This window comes from Seriola aureovittata, chromosome 2 (assembly GCF_021018895.1).
Source record: "Seriola aureovittata isolate HTS-2021-v1 ecotype China chromosome 2, ASM2101889v1, whole genome shotgun sequence".
Lineage (NCBI taxonomy): Eukaryota > Metazoa > Chordata > Actinopteri > Carangiformes > Carangidae > Seriola > Seriola aureovittata.
The window spans coordinates 15,347,297-15,368,501 of record NC_079365.1 but is presented as its reverse complement, the minus strand read 5'-3'; the positions used below and the strand labels follow the sequence as shown (position 1 = coordinate 15,368,501).

At 39.4% G+C, this 21,205-nt stretch overlaps 1 protein-coding gene across 2 annotated transcripts in view; it reads left to right on the top strand.

Moving 5' to 3' along the window:
* srgap3 (SLIT-ROBO Rho GTPase activating protein 3) overlaps nucleotides 1-11,033 on the top strand; it is a 57,782-nt gene extending 46,749 nt beyond the window's left edge. For both annotated transcript variants that reach the window (XM_056396086.1, XM_056396078.1), the window contains exons 14-22: nucleotides 281-358; nucleotides 492-626; nucleotides 1,872-1,977; nucleotides 2,856-3,083; nucleotides 3,297-3,370; nucleotides 5,486-5,666; nucleotides 5,851-6,000; nucleotides 6,096-6,405; nucleotides 7,270-11,033. In XM_056396086.1, coding sequence (XP_056252061.1) covers nucleotides 281-358; nucleotides 492-626; nucleotides 1,872-1,977; nucleotides 2,856-3,083; nucleotides 3,297-3,370; nucleotides 5,486-5,666; nucleotides 5,851-6,000; nucleotides 6,096-6,405; nucleotides 7,270-7,716 — 1,709 coding nt within the window. In that variant the 3' untranslated portion in view covers nucleotides 7,717-11,033. The remainder of the gene's footprint in view (nucleotides 1-280; nucleotides 359-491; nucleotides 627-1,871; nucleotides 1,978-2,855; nucleotides 3,084-3,296; nucleotides 3,371-5,485; nucleotides 5,667-5,850; nucleotides 6,001-6,095; nucleotides 6,406-7,269) is intronic.
* The last annotated feature ends 10,172 nt before the right edge of the window (nucleotides 11,034-21,205 follow it).

The window sequence follows — 21,205 nt, the reverse complement described above, 5'->3', positions numbered from 1 at the left end:
TTCAGCTCATTGCTGTAGCCTGCGGGCCTTTTCCCCTGGATCTGGACCTAATGAAACTCCAGAAAACTGATTAGGAACCCTCTAACTGAAACCATATGCTGCAGCCTCACTGAGGGGCCCTCTCCTGGAAAAATACGCATCTCCCTTTATGACTAGATTACATTTCCTGCTTTGTGTTATGTGTTTCCAATGGGCTTTCACGAAACTGGCACTGGGGTTTGTAGATAATGGCAGGTAGCATAACACTGAATCTGTAAATTCTGGGTTGTATTTCTTTCAGGGTTGCAGCAGCAAGGCATATTTCGCGTGCCAGGATCTCAGGTGGAGGTCAATGATATTAAAAACTCTTTTGAGAGAGGTGAGTCAAAGATGGCTTTATAGCCCTTGTTTTCATGTCACAAATACGTAAACGAGATAAAACCCATCTGACACATTTTCAGCTAATCCAAAACCACCGCTGAAACCATATATATCGTGCATTCTTAAACCAGGTGAAGATCCCTTGATCGACGACCAGAACGAGCATGATATTAACTCAGTGGCAGGGGTGCTGAAGCTGTACTTCAGAGGACTGGAGAACCCTCTCTTCCCAAAGGAGCGGTTCCTGGACTTCATCTCTACCATCAGTGAGTCAAGCACAACAGGAAACGTTCAAAGCAATCACCGCTGCGAGTGGCTTGCTCAAATAGGAAAGAGAAAACACACCTTGCAGTTTCTTAGAGACTCAGCTTTACTGTAGAAGAGAAAGGCATTCAGGGCAGCACATGGAAGCAATCTTAACACCGGGGCTCTCTGCCTGATATTTAACAGAAAGCCAGCAGGAGGAGGAGAGTGCGGGCCACATCGGTTTGCCATCTACGAGTTCACCACAGAATCATTTCTCCCAGAGTGCAAATTATACAATGACAGTCAGGGGGGTCAACTTTTTCTCTGGGGCGAAAGGGAGCCCAGTACGGCGCAGACACGTGCTTCAATGAAATTAAAGTATTACAGTCCTTACAGTTTCTTGCTTCTTTAACTAAAGTTGTCAAATGAATGTAGCGGAGCAGAAAGTACAATATTTCCCTCTGAAATGTAGAGTGGAAGTATGTAGTGGGATAAAATGGAAATACTCAAGTAAAGTACAAGTACCTCAAAATTGTACTAAGGTAAGCTACAGTACTGAGAGTAAATGTACTGACGACAATTACTATTGACGCGTATTCTAATAATTACACGACCAGGTAAAACCACTGTGTTCCTGAGTGAAAACAAAGGAGGTGCCTATTATAAAAGTTAATATCAAAAAGGTAAAAGACTAACCAAACCACCACAGCCAGAGATGTTCAGCTAAGGTCAAGGTTATGAAATGGTTTCGTCCACTTAAGCGGGGGTCTGAAATCATATTATAAGATTCTTCCAGGCATGAATATGGGAAATATATTATAATATTTACAATTACAGGTAATAAAGATAATGTTTAATAAATGTTTCAGCCCCCTTGAACTGTTGTTTTTTTAATCTTTTCTGGGATTCAAGTCTTAATTAGGGGGCCCCCACCCCACCCCACCCCCAATCTCCCCTGTATTTTGAACACTGATTTCTCGCCCTTTCTAATAATTCGATCAATCAGTTCTCCCTAAGGGTCTGATGAAAGGCACGAGGTGGCATCTATTAAACTGTCAAATAACAGTTTTCAGTCTACACTGCCTTTTGATTCAGCATTGTTGCCTCACTTTGATCAATTGTTCATGCTAGTCCGCTTTATAATCTATTTTAGTGGAAAGTGTTGTCATAGTTTCAGTGCCCATATACATTATATAAAGATTTAAAAGCTATATTTGTCTCCAGTTTGTCACAGTGTAAACCAACCTCTGTTCTCTGTGTTTCAGAGCTGGAGTCTGGAGCTGAGAGAGCACATCACATCCAGCAGATTATTGTGACTCTTCCTCGGACCATCATAATCGTCATGAGATACCTGTTTGCTTTTCTCAACCAGTGAGTTTGTGCTGATTCTCATTCCATCCCGTAGATTTTGTCATGCAAAGCAAAGTATACAAACATGACTTCTTTGGATTAATCACCAAAAGTGTTATGACACTGAATCTTACCCTAGATGTAAATATACAGTAATTCCATAGGGGAAAATCCATGTGGAAATATATTGAATAGACAGAATAGCTACAGTCAGGTGGGAAGACAATTAAGATCCAAATTATTTTTATATATAAAAAATATAACCTATTTATTGCTTCATCGTTTACAGTGCTTTAGACGTTATTTAGAGCCTCGGAAACCCATGCCTCACTGAAGTAGTTTACCTGTCCTCGAATAATAGATGTTATTAATGCTCATTCTCGTGGCTTCGCCTGCTGAACAAAGAGTTTGATTTCATACCCCAGGTTTCACTCCGCTCTCCTTTACCCCCTTCATTGTTATAGCTACTCCAGCTGTGTCTTGATTGCTCAGCCTCAGCTAGTTGATAATATGCAAAGACTGATTATGACTTCCTCTTTCAGCTCTGAAAGGTTTGGTTACCAAGAGTAGGTTGTGGCATGCACAAGCGCACTTGATTTGTTGATGGGGATGGCTGATCAGACGTCCTTCTAAGCAAATGACTAACAAAGCTGCGCAATGAAGCAATTAATACTTCACGTCAAAGCTGAATTCAGTTGAAGCCACTCGCTGTGTAAGAGATGTCTCTGCTCCACAGCAGTTACTTTTCATACATTATGGAATTGATACAAAAACTAACTGTAAACAAAAGTGCAGCCAACACAGGATTGTAGCCTTATCACTCCTAAACTGATAAGTACATATTTTAATACACATAATAATCATGAAAAAGAAATAACAATGCTGTCCTTTCCCCCCAGTCTCTCCCAGTACAGTGATGAGAACATGATGGATCCATACAATTTGGCTATCTGCTTTGGACCAACCCTGATGCCCATCCCAGATGGCCAGGATCCTGTAGCATGCCAGGCACATGTTAATGAGGTCATCAAGACCATCATCATCCACAATGAAGTCATCTTTCCCAGTCAACGTGAGCTGGACGGCCCGGTGTATGAGAAGTGCATGACTGGGGGGGAGGAGTACTGGTGAGTATTGGCTGGACCAGCTGGTAAACATGTAATTAAAAGACAATTATGTTGAGATTGCATTCCTGTCATCTGTGATTTGCGTTGAGGTTAAGAGGGAAGTGTGACATTTTTATCAGATTATCACCTGCATAAACATGCTTATTGTTCATAAGCAAAATATTTGTCATGCTCCAATGTCAGTGACTTTTCACTTTCCATGTCCTCCTGCAGTGACAGCCCTCACAGTGAACCAGGAACTATTGACGAGGCCGACAATGGAACTGAACCACACACGAGTGATGAAGGTCGGTACATCACTGTAGTCATTTTTCAATCCTTTTTTTTTTTTTTTTTTTTTGTTATCATCCAGCTGTGTTTTTAGCGACTTTAGCAGCTTGGCTCTAGGAATGACAATGCTGGCCTGGCGGTTGGTCCAGACTGAAATATTTCACCAACTAATTGCCATGAAACTGATATTCAGGGTCCCCACAGGATGAATCATACTCTGGTCAGCTACTGACTTTAGCACTGATCCTCAGTTAAAAATTTAAATTCGTCCAATATTTTGGTTCATGACCAAGTACCTGCAACACCAATAGCATTCCCATAATACTTACGTGCTAATTAGGAAATGTTAGCATGCTAACACACGGAACTAAGATGGTGAACATTATACTGTACCTGCTAAACATGTTGGCATTGTTATTGTGAGCATGTTCACTTTAATAGAGGCTCACAGAGGATGGCTGTAGACTCCCGCAGAACATTTTTTCTAATGTTAGTAGCCGTGTGAACTGTGGGTCTTGCCTGTGTGTTTTGCAGTCAAGATCAGAGCCGGGGGCAGAGGTCACCAATATTTTCTCTGATAATATAGAATTACACTTGTTGTAACTTTAGCATTTGAGTTCGCACACAAAAAGCTCTAATTATAAAGTTGAAAATTCTCCAACTGTGTTAGAGATAAATATGAAAAAACTTTTTTGATAGATTGATCATTTAAAGAGAAGCATGTCAAGGTATTTCACATCTTGGCAATTCGTTTTAAATGGATTTCACATGAGAATGTGTATGATGTGATTTTAGAAGTCTTTGTGGATGAGAAAACCTTAAGTACAGACTGACCTTTTTTATTAAGTGCCTTTGACTGAGAGGTGAGCGAGGTTTGCACTGCAACAGCTTATGATCGCGAAGGCTTATGTGATGTTCGAAGCTGAAGGCAAGTTGAGTAAACAGTGTTGGCATGCGGCACTGCTGCTTTGATCCATCTTTCTGTGTGTGTGTGTATGTGTATGTGTGTGTGTCTCTGCTCTCTCTCTTTCTCTCCCCCCCCCCCCCCCCCCCCCCTTCGCTCTTTGTTCAGCGTTAGTCAGCAGTTCTCCTGGGACTTTCTCCTTTGTGCAGTATTTCCCCATTTCTCCTCTGAGCTTTGAAAACATAACTGGGCCAGGCACAAAAGCCAAAACACGGGTAATACATGAAATAATATCACCTGTGCTGTCAGTGAAGAGTGAACAGACAGGTCTATGAAGTATGGAGTATGTTGGGTCAGATTGGGGTAACTCTATCTCACAGCTTCATCTGTGCTGTTGGCTGCGTCTGTAATGAGTGCTGACCCTTTCTCTCTCTTCTTGCTCTTACTTGGAAAAGAGAACAAAGGTCGTTTGCTTTCTGTAAGGTTCTGCTCTTCCTGGCCTTACTGCTGAGAGTCTTATGTGACATTATAAACTCTGCTGTTGCACTGTAGTTTCCGCGGTCAGTTCAGTCCGTGGCCTCTGGCAATAATTCAGTTTTCATGGAGGAAAAATAAGTTGATGTTGTTAAATTAAGAACGGGTCAGCCAAGCTGTGATGATGGTAACTTTTCACTTTTCATTACTCTATAATTGAAACCAAAATTGGAACAATGCTGCTTTTCAACCTTATTATCCCTTTAACACCCTTGCACCCCTCTGGTGAGTTTTCAAAATGAATAGTTTTCTTGCTGAGAGCTGATTGATATTAACCCCAGAGTTTACTTTGACTGACTGACTGTGGCAAAAACTGCTTAATTAATCAGCCTTGACTTATCCTAAAACCTTTTCCTACATGTTTAAACAGTAGCATCTATTTGTAATATAGTCTACTACTCAATAATTATTTAAGCTACAATGAAATAATTATGTAGTAAACAATAAGTATGTGATTTGTGATTGTAATTTACAGAGATGTACTGAGTTTAACGTTTTGGAGATAACAACATTACGTCTTGCATCACAGCACGGATTAAAGCGCTCTAAAGTTTTTATTATTGCTGGTTTTTGTGCTACAGGTGCATGCTAATAACCTTCAATATGACCAAAGCCATGTTGAAGTTCATTAATGAAGCTTTTTACTGATGTTTCTTTTTTTTTTTTTTTTGTTTTGTCTGTTTATGTTTTCTAGAGGTTGAACAGATCGAAGCCATCGCCAAGTTTGACTATGTGGGACGCAGCCCCAGGGAGCTGTCCTTCAAGAAGGGAGCCTCTCTTCTTCTGTATCACAGGGCGTCTGAAGACTGGTGGGAGGGCCGTCATAATGGTGTTGATGGTCTCATCCCACATCAGTACATTGTAGTACAAGACCTGTGAGTAAAAGCAGAATGTATTTTAGTAGGTGTTATTGTCAGTAATTCCCTTGTGTGATCCTAATCTCTTATGAAAGGTTATTTTCATAACTTGAGTGACTTACGTCTCAATATAGTTACAGTCGCTTAACAAGGTTCATTGTCATGTCACAAAATTGAAGGAGAAAATGTGTGTGTCTTTCAGTGATGATGCTTTCTCAGATAACCTCAGCCAGAAAGCAGATAGTGAAGCGAGCAGTGGACCGTTGCTGGATGATAAAGGTTCATCTAAAAATGACGTCCCATCACCATGTGAACAGTCACCTGATTACAACTTTGGCGGAGTCATGGGGAGGTAGATGCCACTGAGAATAAACACCTTTCTTGTTTTGAAAATGTCTCCTTCTGAGGGACTTCCCTGTTTGACACTAAAACGATCCCGTTGCACAGGGTGAGGTTACGGTCCGATGGAGCTGCAATCCCACGTCACCGTACAGATACCCACAGTCCGACAAGAGTGGCCGACACTCCGCCACGAGCCGCAGCCTGTCCCAGCAGCCCCCACAAGGTGTCTATAAGCAAGGGTCGCATGGAGAGCCCAGAAAAGAGGCGCCTCGGTACCTTTGGCAGTGCAGGAAGCATCAACTACCCGGACAGGAAGGCCTATCCTGACGGCCACCCCCTGAGACCAGTGCCAGGGGCCACTCGTCACAGCAGCCTCGGGGACCACAAATCGCTGGAGACTGAGGCTCTTGCTGAGGTAAGGCTTTGTCATCAATCCGCTGGCTTGTAAATGTTTTTAGTAATGGCCTTTCATTACCTGAATGTGTGTGCCTTCAAGTTCACTGGACTGTTTTCTGCTGTTCTTTATACCATCCAGCTATCTGTCCATGCACACATCTTTTAACTGTGTGAGCTGTTGAAAATATAGTAATATAGTAAGCTATAAACATATTTATGTTTGTTGACTCTGTGTTGTCAGTACCAGACATAATATAACATTTCAGACAATTATAGCATATAATTGGGTATATTTGGTAGAACAGAGCTGGGCCCCCTGCTGTAGCTGTCAGTCTGAGAGCAGCAGCTGGGACCTGCAGTAAATGTCAGAGCCAGACTGCAGCTGGGCGATAGACACACCTCAAGGACACAGAGGCCTGGAACTGAATAACAACTCCTCATCAGCTAATGACTGCAGCCATTAGGTCCCAACACAATCAAACAAAATGTTCAGCTCCTACTTCAACTTGACTAGAACCAGAAAGGCCCTGATTATGTATTTCAGAAAATCGCTTTAGTTGTGTTGGATGACACATCAAGCCTGCATCTATTTTCTGTCAGAAGTGATTACTGATGTGAGTTAATGCAGTGCAGACCTTTCAAGTCAACCTGTGATGGAAGTACTGAAGTACAACAATAATAATGTAACACTAACAAAAGTTATTGTATACAACATAAGCAACAGAAATGAATTTAAACCAATGTGTGCCTGAAACTGCAGATACTTGCTTCTATAACCTGCAGGTTCACATTCACATGCTATATGTCGCACTATGTGACGTACTCTGCTGACCTGCCTGTTATTATTGTTCTGTTCTCCTCATCCTCGTCCCTCTGCTCCCAGGACATAGAGAAAACTATGACTACAGCGCTCCACGAGCTGCGGGAGCTGGAGCGACAGAATACCGTTAAGCAGGCTCCCGACGTGGTTTTGGACACCCTGGAGCCCATGAAGAACCCGGTTAGCTCTGAGCCCGGCAGTCCACTGCATACCATTATGATCCGTGATCCAGATGCAGCCATGCGCCGCAGCAGCAGCTCCACCTCTGAGATGATGACCACCTTCAAACCTGCTCTCTCCGCCCGCCTGGCCGGGGCTCAGCTACGCCCCCCACCCATGAGACCAGTGCGTCCTCCTCCGACGCAGCACCGCTCCAGCAGCTCCAGCTCCTCAGGAGTCGGCAGCCCTGCTGTAACTCCCACCGAGAAGATGTTTCCAAGTAACAATTCAGCTGCTGGTTCTAATATGAATGCATCCAGTGATGCTGGGGATAAGTCTGGTACCATGTAGCAAAGGTGGAATCTGCTAGGTGGGAAGGTTGTAAAGTTTTCCAAGTGAGGGGGAAGCTTATGCAAGTGGGTGCTGATGTGTGGGAAGCAGAGACAGATATTCACCTCTCTGTTTTCTGCCTGAATTCATATATTCAGGAAGCTCCTGAAGCGAGCCTACCGTATGTTACCATGGTGATAAAGCGGTGGAAGAAGCTGTAGAGGTGTGACAGCATGAAGCTTGAACCTCTTTAAAACTTGATTTAACTACAGTAAATGTGTATAGGAATACGTGTATTTCAGTTTTACCTCAATTTCAACAAAAATCTGTGGCCATGTTCTCGTTTCAGAGATGCAGTGAATGCAAGTGAAGCAATACTTGTGTGAAATCTGGTATTAGTTTCTACCCAGCGAACACTGTCCAGCTGATGCTTCAGTCACTTCAGCTGATGTGTATGAAACACCTCATCTGGACTAGTGTACACATTCAGGCTAATATACCATGTCTATCTATCATTGAGGTCATAGGCCTTATGGCTGTACATAAAAACTTACTTGAAGTTGCCATGGTTTCTGTTTGTACTATAATTCAGTGGATGTTCAGCAAAGTATCAACATAGTGACATTATATACTTCTGCATGCAGGGTTTGGAGAAAATAAGGGAACCATTAAAGGCTTATTGTAATGATGCAGAATTTTCTCATGTTGTTCATTGTAAACAGAAAATAATTACTTTGAAACCTGATGAAAAAATATCAAGTCTCAAATGTTCAAATACATGACAAAGTAATACATTAGGACATTACAGTGTTATATTTTAAAGATGCCATGTGTGTGGCTGTTGGTACTATAGATGTTGTACCTGAAGTCATCCTGTTCACTGCTAAAGATAAAGCGTCCAGATGCGTGAAGATGATCTCTGAAGTCGTAGACATTACTTTCAGTAGTCATCCTCTGCCATCATGGGCGGTGGGCATGTTGCCATGTTTTTTTTTTTTTCCTATTTCCTGTATATGAAATGCAGAAAACTAATGCATCAACTAATGTAGGAATCCTGTGGTAAACTTGTACATAATATATAGCTAGTAATTTTTTTAAGTGTTAATCTTGTACAGGCTAATTAAAAAAAAAAAAGGCAAAGGGTTGATGTGAATGGCACTTGTAAAGAACATAAACCACCTTTTTATCATCTTCAGTGAACTAGAAACATATTCTTTGGCTGTGTACAATATAGTTCAGATCATTTACCGTGTACTGTGTGTTTAGATTGCATTTGGTAATTGTACTGTAGAAAACTGATTGCTGTTGAACAGACTGCAAAGGCCGAACAAATCTTTTCTCCATTATGGTTTTTTTTTTTTGACACACTCACCCAGTTTCAGACAGTGCATAAAACTTGGAACTGTTTCCCGTTGAAGACTGATGTGGGTGATTTTCATTATTGCATAAGAAACATTGAAAAGTACCCTCTGATAGTTCCTCTTTCAAATTTAAGATGCGATGCTCACCCAGAGGGACCTGAAAGTAGATGTTGTGACATACCGTTATCAAAGCCGTTTCCTTCCTTCCTGCCTTGTCCTTATCTCTGTTGATAGACACAGTTCTGCTCTGACTGTGTACTCTTTCTTGTTCCTTTGGAGGAAAACTGAATAAGAACTTTTCAGTGTTTATATCTACTGTCATTCTCACAGCTCTAGTCCAGAGACTTTGTTATGCGCATCCCTATGAGCCTGCTCTGTTCTGCATGTTTTGCGCCGTAATAACTGACTCATATTATGCAGCAGTTAAACAATGGCTGTATGTGGTGCCTTGCCTTGGTGAAATGCACAAATAATTTCAGTATTGGACTTTTTTTTTTTTTTTTTTTTTAAAGAAACGGGCCTTAACATTTATGGGGGTTGGGAATGATGAATTAAGCCGCTTGTAGCAGTTGTTAAAATAGAAGGGAAAGAGAACTAACAATGCTTGATTCAGCAAAAGGAAACTTAAATATAAGCATGTCAACCAGGCATTGACTCCACTGCCAACTCTGCAGTCATTCTGTACATTCTGCAGTGTTACAGAGATACATGCTGTAAACGGAACATATTCGCTTGTGGTCAATGTATTGTCTGCTTTTTATTTGTCATGGGCAGATATATAAATATCCAGGGTGGGAGAATCTTTAAGAACACAGAGCTCCTACAGCCAGAGAAAAGGCAATACAGCATTTAAAGTCATACAGCGCAGTCACGCTCTCTGCTGGTTCCTGCTGGTATTGCTTCTTGTGATGAACCAGTAGACACCGTCACCTCATGTGGGCATTATGAGTGTGATCTGGAGCTGATATTACAATCACCTGGTTCATCCGCATCGTTCCTCTTATCTTTCCTGGCTACAGTTTTGCACCTGTTGAAATCTATGAAGATAGAAACATATGTTAATTGAAATATGAAGAAAGCACACAATTTCAAAAGATGAAATGATCATCATTATATTTAACTAGACTGTTTTTTTTTTTTATTATTTATAGAGTGTAAGTGGAGCAGAAAAATTTGAGTGCCTTTTGTGCACAACATCAGTTTTTATTGGACTTTTATATTTACTTTTTTTAAATGTAATATGTTGTCTATTAGTTGTCATGTTAATTATAAACTGATGTTGCTTTTTTATCTTTACTTTCTATTGCTAATTACTCGTCGACCACCATAAGGAGTACAACGTGTAAAGATATTCCTCTCTTGAATTACACAACAATTATTATGAACTGCTCGTCTGTGTTTGGGTGATCCCTGAAGAATAGGAGTTATAAAAACTACTGTATACACAATCTACTGGTAAAGTTCAGTAGAGTCATCTCAGAATATTTCTTTCATATTTTTGTTTTCCCTGTGAACTGCCTGTGCTGTGGTTGAGCCGTAACTCTTGTCATTTAGCTTCTTCCCTCTCAAAGAAAAATCATTGCAGTATTGTTGGAAACAGCAGGACTGATATGGAACCTCTACATGTAGAGCTTATGACTCTCGTTTTCCCTACATGTGATGTTACACAGACTTTTTTCTTTCCAGGAATGAATGCTGAAATGGGTAACACTGTTTGTCTGCTGACATGAGACAACATTAAGGTTGACATTAAAAAAGAAGATATCAGTGAGGGAGCAGGCTGAGCGCCTGTCATGTTGTGGGGACCAGAGTGTGAGTTGCCGTCACACTGTTTACCTTCTCTTTAATTGTTTGTCTAGTGATGCTGTTTGTTGATGAGTGTCTGGTTGGTTGAAACCCTGTGATGTAATGTACACCATACCACTGACTGGATGTTGAAAACCCCTGCGTCCAAATAAAACCATTATTGCTCTGTGATCTGGATATTCTGAGTGATTTGTTTGTTGTTGTGGTTTTAGAAGGTTGAGATCCAGTTGTGAGGAAAAGGTGAAGCACATCACAAAAACCCAAACTATATGTCTCGTTGATTTGACTAACAATGCTTTAGAAACAGGTAAAGATGTGTTTGCATCACTGGTGGACTTTAACATTTAGTAGTTTAGATAATTACAATTTTGGGGTACTTTTACCTTACTTGAATATTTCTTTATATTTTTGAGTGAAATATTCTATTAACTACATTTATTAGACAGCTGGTAAAGATCTACATTCAAAGACTTTGGTCATTTTGTATGATATGACAAACTGTTACAGACTAAACTGCCCAACAGTATGTATGTGGTTGAAATTGGCTCATTGGGAATGTTACTTCCTGATTAATGGAGCAGTGAAATTAATCCAATAACATTATATGTGCAATGTAACAATCACATGGGCCATTTTTCTGCTTAACAAGTACTTTTACTTTTGATTCCTTGAGTAAAGATTATACTTCTGTCCTTTTACCTAAGTAAGATTTCTAATGTTTGACATTCTTGTCATGGGTTTTTTTTTTTTTTTTTTTTTTACTCTAGGTGACATTTGCCAGATTTGGGGTGATATGTTCACTTTTTCATAAAAACATGAACCTTGGTACACTTGAACAGTTTGGGGCCCCGAACATTTTCACAAATGGAGCCATTGCAAAAACCTGCCAACTTCTACGATCACATCAGCAGCCAGATCAATATCCATCAAGCTTGTCTTGAGCTGTTCACAAAGAAAGGAAGAGGAATGGAGCACATCCCCCAAAATAAGCCAAAGATGTGGGGGTTGCTCCAAATGTAACTTCTTTTAACTTAAACAGCAGTGGTAAACAGAAAGTTAGATTTAAAAGGAGGAGATACACAGATGAAGTGACTCACTCAAGATTAACATTAAATTGATTGCACCAATGAGACAGAGTCTGTAGTTCACTCTGTGGCCACATGATGGAGAAACTGCAGCAGAGAAAGTGTGTGATGAACACAGATGAAGCTTTACATGTTGAATGTGCACTTAGCACTCTATTCATTACTAGGAATTAGGAAATAGTGATGACTAAGCAGAGAACAAAGTTTTGCATAAATTAGGTGATTACATCTCCCTCTGAAATGAGCTTTTGTAGTTCATTGGTCAGAGAGTGTTACACCAGCAGCTCACACTGACAGAATATAAACAAAATTCAATTTGTTCCATCTGAGTAACTCCTGTTCAACAAGACCATGTCAAACAAGCAACTGTATTCATGTTTTTCATTAGTCTGGAAAGTATATCACTTACTTACAATTTGACATCTACTGGCATTATTTTAAAGTGATGTGAGCTTAGGCTAGTAGATCTGACACATTCAATTATAAAATCAATCAATCAATGGGATCCGATAATGTGACGTCATGTTTTGTAAAGCAATTCAAACAAACAATTTACATGAACAGTTTTATTTTCTGGGATGTCATTTTATGTCATAATAATTAATTGGATATTGTGTGAGAAAAAGGAAGCAGTGGTTATTAAGATGACAGGAGAAAAGATGTATTAAGTAACACTAATTACAGAAGAACCCCCACAAACATGTCTGTTTATAGAGAGTGAAATAGTTTATATTTTCATTATTCAGTATCAACTAACACCTTACGTCATTATAATATCATCACTAAGCACATCCATCCGTCTCCATGTTTGGTAATTAGGTTGCATTATGAATATTCAGTTTTTACAAATGATTTTGTTCCTTTTTTCCCCTGAAAGCAGTGAGCACCATGCCACACATCCTTGCTGACTTCAGGCTCCTTAAGAATGAAGGCAAAAAAGATGGCAAATCTCTGGACATGAACGTGCTGGTGCTTATAATGAAAAAGTGGGTTTCGTACCAAGATAAACTTGCAAATGATCTTATAAATTATTTAAATTACTCAGAAAGAAAAGAAGAAGAAGAAGAAGAAGAAAAAGTAAAGTGATCACCAACAAAAAAAAATCTACAGTTACTTCCGCTGGCATGGAAATTGTTGTATGCCTCTAGAATGAGGTATGTTTCATCAATGAAGAACAGATGCTGCAGCTGGTTTGAAAAAGAAGTTGCATAAGCCCTCTCCAGTGGCCTAATTTGGCTGATCTTCCATTATAATTAACACGCAAATGAGAGTAAACTGTTCAATAAAGAATGATTTCTTTTTAAGAGTCACAGTGAACAAAATTATCATTATTAACTTCCTGTTTCAACCTACATCTTATGTGCCTTCAGCTCAGCTTCATCACAGTAATTAATGGTGAGGCAGTTACACTCTTCATCTAAAACCCCTCAAGGACCAGTGACAAGCCGTAGACCATTCATTTTCATAATCAGAATAAAACAATTTAAACAAATCAAAGTCATGTATTATTTATTTCAAGTGTTTCCACATTATGTGAAATGTTTTAAGGCAAAAATAGCAGGTGGTGCAATTATCATAAATGAGAGTGGATATTTTTACATTTATCACCTGCAGCTGGTACACAAGCTGAGACATAATGTGTGATGGCAGAATGCATACGATATACTGTTATTTACGTACACTAGCATTTTGATCAGCGGTCAAAAACAGGGTCAACATGGTTGTAGGAGGACGTTGGAAAGTTCAAATGAAGTTTATTTTCTAATCAGCACAAAGACAAAGAAAACAAGTAGAAAACTGCATAAGCAGAGTTAATCTCCTCAGTTATCTGGGAATTTCACCAAATTGTTGAATTGTTGTTGTGTTGTACTGAGGCAATTCTTTGCTTGATAATGCAAACCGTTGCCTCAGTTCAAAGATACTCATATTACTATCCCAAGGAATAATTCCATCTCTGTTGTACACATTTGCAACATTGTCATCTGCATTTCCTTATTGTGATTTATCACAAGATGTACAATTAAAGATTTTCTTAGTTTAACACTTTTTTATTTCAACATTTAGGCTAGACACTTACAGGTTACAAATTACAGGTAGGTGGGGGTTTAGTGCTTTGCTCAAAGATACTTTGGCAAGATGCAAAAACTTTGGAGGGACCAAACCGGGGGCTTTCCAGTTGAGAGGAAAGCCAGAACAGATGGAGATGTTGTTGGCAGGACAGAGACAAGGGACTGTTCTATGAACGGACGAGAACCGTTTCTATTTTTGATACTTTGTCGGTCTCAGAGTGTCAGAGAGCGATCACAGCATTGCAGAGATCCCTGAAATACTTTAGTCTTCATGCTGTAGGGCAATCAATAATGTTACTTTGATGTATTTCCATAAAAAATATCTGACCTCACTCCAAGATGGGAACATCTTTTCGGTTGCTATATATTTATGAAACAAGTTACGTCGTGACTTGCTTCATCAAGCATGAATAAAAAGAAACTCAAATAATCATCAGACTTTCAAGGTGCTAGCAGACAGAAACACCTGAATTCAGTGACATTTACAGCTATGCCTGTATCATTGATGTGCAGGGATGCAGCAGGGAAGAAATGAAAGCCAAAGAGATATAGCAAGTCTCTCACCCTCACACAAATAACACCAAAGAGTTCATGACAAGCAACGCACGCACGCACACACAAGATCAGTGCTCATAACTCCTGATCATATGCCCGCACAAGAAACACACGATCATAGATTGCACATTCGAGCTCTGAGATCTGAGTGTTACTTTTTATATTTATGCTGTTTTTGCAGTGGAATTCCAAATATAGCTTTACACTTATGACTGAACTTTGAAGTGAAGTTTTTGAAGATGAGATGCCGAGGCCCGGGTCAGAGCTGACCCTGCACTCTTTCATAGCACACCTGTTTATTTGAAGCAAGTGAAAAACAAATGGCCACAAACAATGCGATCAGTTAGAGTTAGCTTTCATCACACGGCTATTCATGGGTGAGGCGATTTTGTTTGCTGTTAATACACCTATGATTGAATGTCTGATTAATTACTTAATTGATTCTCTGAGGTTATAACAAATGAAAGCAGACCATTAAAATGATTTCCACCCAGTCGTTCATGAGTTTAATCACCCAGTGCAGGTAAAAGGTTGACAGTAGTTGTAACATTACTGTGTCTTTCATGGCTGCATGGATTGTGCAAGGTGCATAAACAAACACCATGGTAATGATATTGTTTGTTTGTTTGTTTTTAAAAATTCAAAATCAGTGACCTTGTGGTGCACTAGGACAAGGTAAAGTGAACTGACAGCTCCAACAAACATTCTGCAGTCTGTCTCACAATAATCCTTTCCGTCTCCAGCCACTGTATACTGTCAGATTTACAAGTGTACTACCAGAAACACTAAAAACCCATCAGAGAGATTCATGGCCCACACACTATATACATTTTGAAGGTAAACCCATATAAAATATTAGGTGAAATCAATCAATTTACAGTTGTATTTGATATGACAGGTATACTGATAGAGTCAATTTAAAGTTTAGTAGCTGGTTGGTCTGATGTAGTTCAGTCCAGTTAGCAACGAATTATAGGAATTAATTCCCGCAAATTTTCAATTAAGTGCGCCTGCACATAAAAGAACGTCTACCACCTCAATAATTAAATGACCTCTGGGTGGAATATTCATGAAACCTACATAATATGTTGTGTAAATGTAGAATTGATAAGAATATCAGCTTCTGTCAATTACCGGTGAGGAACTCAAGTTCATTTCAGTTTAACTGCAGATAGCGTCTCATGTCACATGTCACTGAGTAATGTGTGTAAAATACTGCTAATAATTACTTTAGAATAAAATAAAATTCTCCAAATCCAGGTCACGAAACAGCTTAACTTCTATCTCTAACATACTGTGGTAAACATTAAAAGGGTTAAAAATGCATAAACAAACAGGAAAGGAATAGCCATATTATTCTTAATGTCTTTGTTTTTGAGACTCAGGGTGTTGGAGTGGAAATGCCAAAGTGATTTCTGTTGTTCTACTCCTGCTAAATCAAACTGAAGCCCAATTTTAACAATGTAGAAGCAAATCACATATAACACATGAAAAATTAATCAAGGTCAGAGCTCCGTCATCGACGTCTTCAAAGACAAGGCTATCTGGCCTGTTTGAGTCCATTGTTTAACAGCAGACACAAACTCCGGCTTCATCTGTTTGCTGTCATTTCCAACAGCTACATCCATTGTTAAGATCCCAGACCGGTGCAGCTCTGTGCACTGACTAACACAGGGCTGACTCACTGGCTAAGGGCCTCATCAGACAGAGATATGCATGTGGAGAATAGATAACAGCATAACACTGATAATACAAAGCACTTTAACACCAGGTATGTCATCGTGCAGATGTTTCAGACAAATACGTATCGGGGATCACACAGTTAATGTGTACATGTACTTCACATTCTCAGCCTGTGGACTTAATGTTATATATTATGCAATTTTATATCCCTGGATTTATGTTCACATGCAACTATTTAGCATTAGCGGAATACTTTTTGGGGACAACTTAATGCTGCATGGATTTAGTTTCCCTTGAAAGCCCATTTTTCCCTGGGCATAAAAGAGTTAATGAATATGCTACAGTGATCTACGGTATGTTTGCTGCTTCTTGCTTTAAGGGCACATTTAAGTGAGAAGGGGCGACACAGCTTTTCTCAGTGTCTGTAGCAGCATACTCTCATCATCTGAAACATATGTCAAAAGCAGCCACACGCCACCACCAAGCTGCATAAAATCATGAATCTGAGACCTCAGTTACAGTTCCCTTAATGTATTTCTTATGTGTGATGCTTGTTTTAATTCACATCAAAGCGCTACACATGCAACACTTAACCGAAGAAAAGCTGAACAAGATTCCCCCACAGCTGTCTCCTGCATGTAACATATTACTCTGCAGATGCCACTCTGGCTCATGGTTTTTTTGCGTAACATCCAGAGCAGGGGTCTGTTGATTAGTTTCTTTGACCTGAAATCAAAAAACACACACTCTGACCTTTTGGCTCCTAAAAGTTAAGTCATACTCAACATCGTTTTTTCTCATGAAACAGCCCTAAAACTGACAAAGGCTTTTTCCTCCTATAATTTGAGAAAAGCAAGATTCATAAACTGTGACTCAGTTAATTAGCGTCAACAGTAGTCCTATATTTTAAAGCTCCCCTCCACTCAGAAATGTTCTTTTGCTTAGTGTTACTTAACTTGGATGTTTGAACTGCGCTGTGCAGAATGATGCATGGGAAGAGTTTGTCAGGAGAAGACTGTTTTCACTTTCATCTGCTGAAGAATCTCAGTTTACGAGCTTTTAATGCGAGAAGATTTTGTGACACCTTACACAACTTACACAAGTGTGATGTGGAAAACCTTCAGTGCACAAACGAAAAGATTAGACTTTTCAGTGAAGTAGGAGACAGCTTCATGCCTCGCAGTTAAACTTTTAAAATGAAAAATATTTGCCTTTTCCTATGTCTGGGATTTTTCAATGAGGGAAAGGGAGTGAATGTAGAAGAATATTTTAGATAATGGAACTCTCCTTGTGTAAAAAAAAAAAAAAAAATCAAGCATACAATATTATTCAAAGCAGAGTTTTATTTGTATATGTCTTAGAACATGTCTGGTGGGGATCTCTGGGGTTTCATTAGATGGCAAAGTCTGTCTGCTTTTAATTGATTCCCTTTCAAGAAATGACAGACTAAATCATAACCACTGCAACTGAATTTAAGATGATTTTATTTCCCCCTTTGTTCTCTTAGAGTGACAGGAGTCAGCTCCGAGTACACCAAAAGGATTCATTAGCACCATCCCAGAATAGACACTTGTTTGAGTGAGCAAAGAGTGAGAGAGAAACAGAGTAACCAAAAAGAAAAAAAGAAAAAAGACACTTGTTCAGTTTTTAAAAAAAAAAACACTTAATGTAGTGTAGATAATCCTTAAACACACAGAAACAGTAATACAACTCTGTACTGAAAAGAACATTTAAAAATCCCACACTGAAATAGACACCATGTGAAATATCTGGTTATGGGTTTAATTTGTAACATAATTCTTGAAAACCTGAGAGAGTCTTGCAGGCTTTCAGTACATCATGTCATCTTGCTAATATAAGTGTATAATTACTGCTTGGCTGAGCATCCAGTCATTAAACATTCCCAGTTTCCAGTTTCTGAATATCTGAGCAGAGTGCTGGAAGGGGACGGTGGTTGACTCCAGCAGAAATCACCTAATACAAAGCAGACTTTAAGTCCATTCTACATGATTCATACGCATATGTGTCAGTTCATGTGTTATGTCACTTCTGCCTGGGTATTCATCGTAGAGTAGTCCATCTATTGTGGTGTTTTGAAATAGCTCAGTGGAGGCATTTTGTCATTCAATGCAGGTCCACAGAATCCGAAGAATGGGCCATGCCTTTTGTGATTAAATACGTATGAATAAATGACGCAGGGGAATGTCAAACACACAGTCAGACACACATAAACTCAAGCAACGGAGAGAATTGTTTCAATATAAAGACTTCAATCAGGACAAAGCAAAATAGAGCTGCATAATATTATCTTTGGCCTCATGAGTTCAATTCATCAGACCGAACACAACAAACCGAAATAGAGCAGCCTGACAGACCTTGACATTTACAATTTCACTGACGTCTCCTGCATTCTTAGAGGTGTGACACTAATTACGGAGGAAATAATGAAGGGTGGAAAATCTTTAATAATTTTCATTAGCGCCTACAAAAAGAAGAGAGATGATAACAGACAGCAGCTTATTACAAAGGTGTGTCATTTTCTGTGACACCTCCTGTGATAGATGCCAAACAACTATACAAATTAGAGTGGTCGGCTCCTCCTTTGCAGGGGATGCCTTGTTATCAAAATTGTTTGGTGATGCTATGGAGACCATGTGGAAAGAGGCATTAATGCTTTGACAACACTGTGAAATGATTTAACCGGCCAAAGGCTCTGGGGGGGATGCATCCGCTAAACCGGCAGGAAAAATCTAATTAGCGCACATAAATGCCTCTGGATATCCATGTGACTGAATAATTACATTCAAGCACACATGTGACACGGTCCAACATAAATACATTTGCATGATAATGTCATGTTGACCAGTGTCGGAGACTACAGGGACACTCGCTCTGCTAATATTTGTGCAGGTAAAGAAGAAGTTGCTTCTTCATCACTTGTAAAATATCAGAGGAATACATTTTGCATACATGTACAGCAAATCTCACTCTTATGTCACTGCATACCTGTGATGTGCCTGAGCTTCTCCTGGAAGGCTGAATAAGGAGGTCAATGCTCCTGCAAGCGAGGGAGGGCACCGCATGTGCTGCTGGCATTTTCATGTTTGACAGTGTACAGTGTTTTCATTTATGTTTGTAAACTGTGTGATCTTACTGTGTTAAAGGCCAATATTTGAATTTAAACAAAAGGGACGACCCATTAAAGCAATTTCACGCTGGACCAAACCATCCCTCCCAAATTAACTGGCAGGTGTTTCAATACACAGACTAATCCGTTTTTAATGAAGTTATCAATGTTTTATGAAGTGTTGGTTCATTGTCATGAGGAATGTTTAGAAACACTTGAGCAGAACAAGCTTTTGTAAAATTCAAATCAGTTGTGATACACACAAATGCTTATTTATCAGCCATATCTTTCCAAAGTATGTGTGAATATGGTAATTCAGATTCAGATTCAGATTCAGATTCAGACAACTTTATTTATCCCAAGAAGGGCAATTTCTTTGCAGCTTACCAAGTCCATACACACACCTTAAAAACTCACAGGCAAAGTACAGTTAGAGGCAACAGATCAGCATACTTGGGCCAATACAAGGAACAACAGGCAGCAATAAGTAAAATAAATAAGAATAAAACAAGTAAAATAGATTTAAAAAATAACACATTATGTTACAGTTTCTGTATCGCATATGACTGAATTAAAAAAATAAAATTTGAATTTATAATTTAGAATGAGAACTGTTGGTGTTTAGTGGCCAGACGGCAAAAGGAATGAAGGACTTGGAGTAATTTATCTGATCGGCCCTTTAAATTGTGGTCATGGAAACTCACATGATGTGGACAACATTGGCAGAACTCACCTGAGACATGAAATCATGCAAACATTCAAATGCACAACAGAGGTAGTAATGTTGGTTAACCTGGTGGCCACTTTACACAGAGAAACTGTAAATTTTCATTTCACACAGATTTACACACTCAGCGTGCAACATATAGGCTATGCATATCTTGGGAGCAATGCAGAGATATGGTTCACTTAGTGCCCGGCTGAGGACACATAATCAATGATGTTGAGGACTGTAATGGCCACAATCAACAAGCTGTCAGAGGACAGTTGGAATGCACCAGCTCTTTGTACCGGACATCAAATCAGAAATGTCTCTTTACAGACGCTGTGACTTTACCTTCAAAGTCAGCATTTCCTCTGAGGGCTCATCTCTATCTGCAGAACATTGACTTTGTATCTCCTGTCTGTTCTAAGGGCCCCAATTTATGTTATTTTTAAACTAAGGTCGTCTGAGGGAAGTCATTTTTTTTATGTGCATGTCCTGCTGTGGATACAATACACCCATTAAAGTAAAACACAATTTGAGAATAAAATAGCAGGGTTGGCTGAACACTTTCAAACTCCATTTAGCCATTATGTCATGAAAGGAGATGTTAAATTACCTTCTCTAAACGCATTCAATCAAGGGTATGAATGTGACAACATTTTAAAATAATGTAAAATACAATCACAGCACACACTCAGTTTCTGGTCACTGATAATATCTGTTATGAGTGAACCAGTTTAACTGCTGACTGCAATGAAATCAAGGAGGTTTCTCCATTTTCTCCCTTCATCTTTTTATTCATTTCATTCAGTCAGGTCTGACACGTCTGATGAACATCTTTAAAAAGCAACGTTAACTGGTCAACTGTAAAAGACAAAGCTTCACACATTTTTCATGTTGTGGTTGGGGAAAATCAGCTGCTGCGTCTCACAGAGGCTTTCTGTCACTTTTTGGGGGGTTAGTGATATCAACTTCCTTAAGACTATAGATTTGTGAGTAACTTTATTTGATTTTATTTGAATTTACATTTTAATCGTTTAATGTTCAGTGGTTCCAGTGAGATAAAAATGGGAGGATGTTAACAAATACTGACAGGCAATATTATGTGCTTTACACCT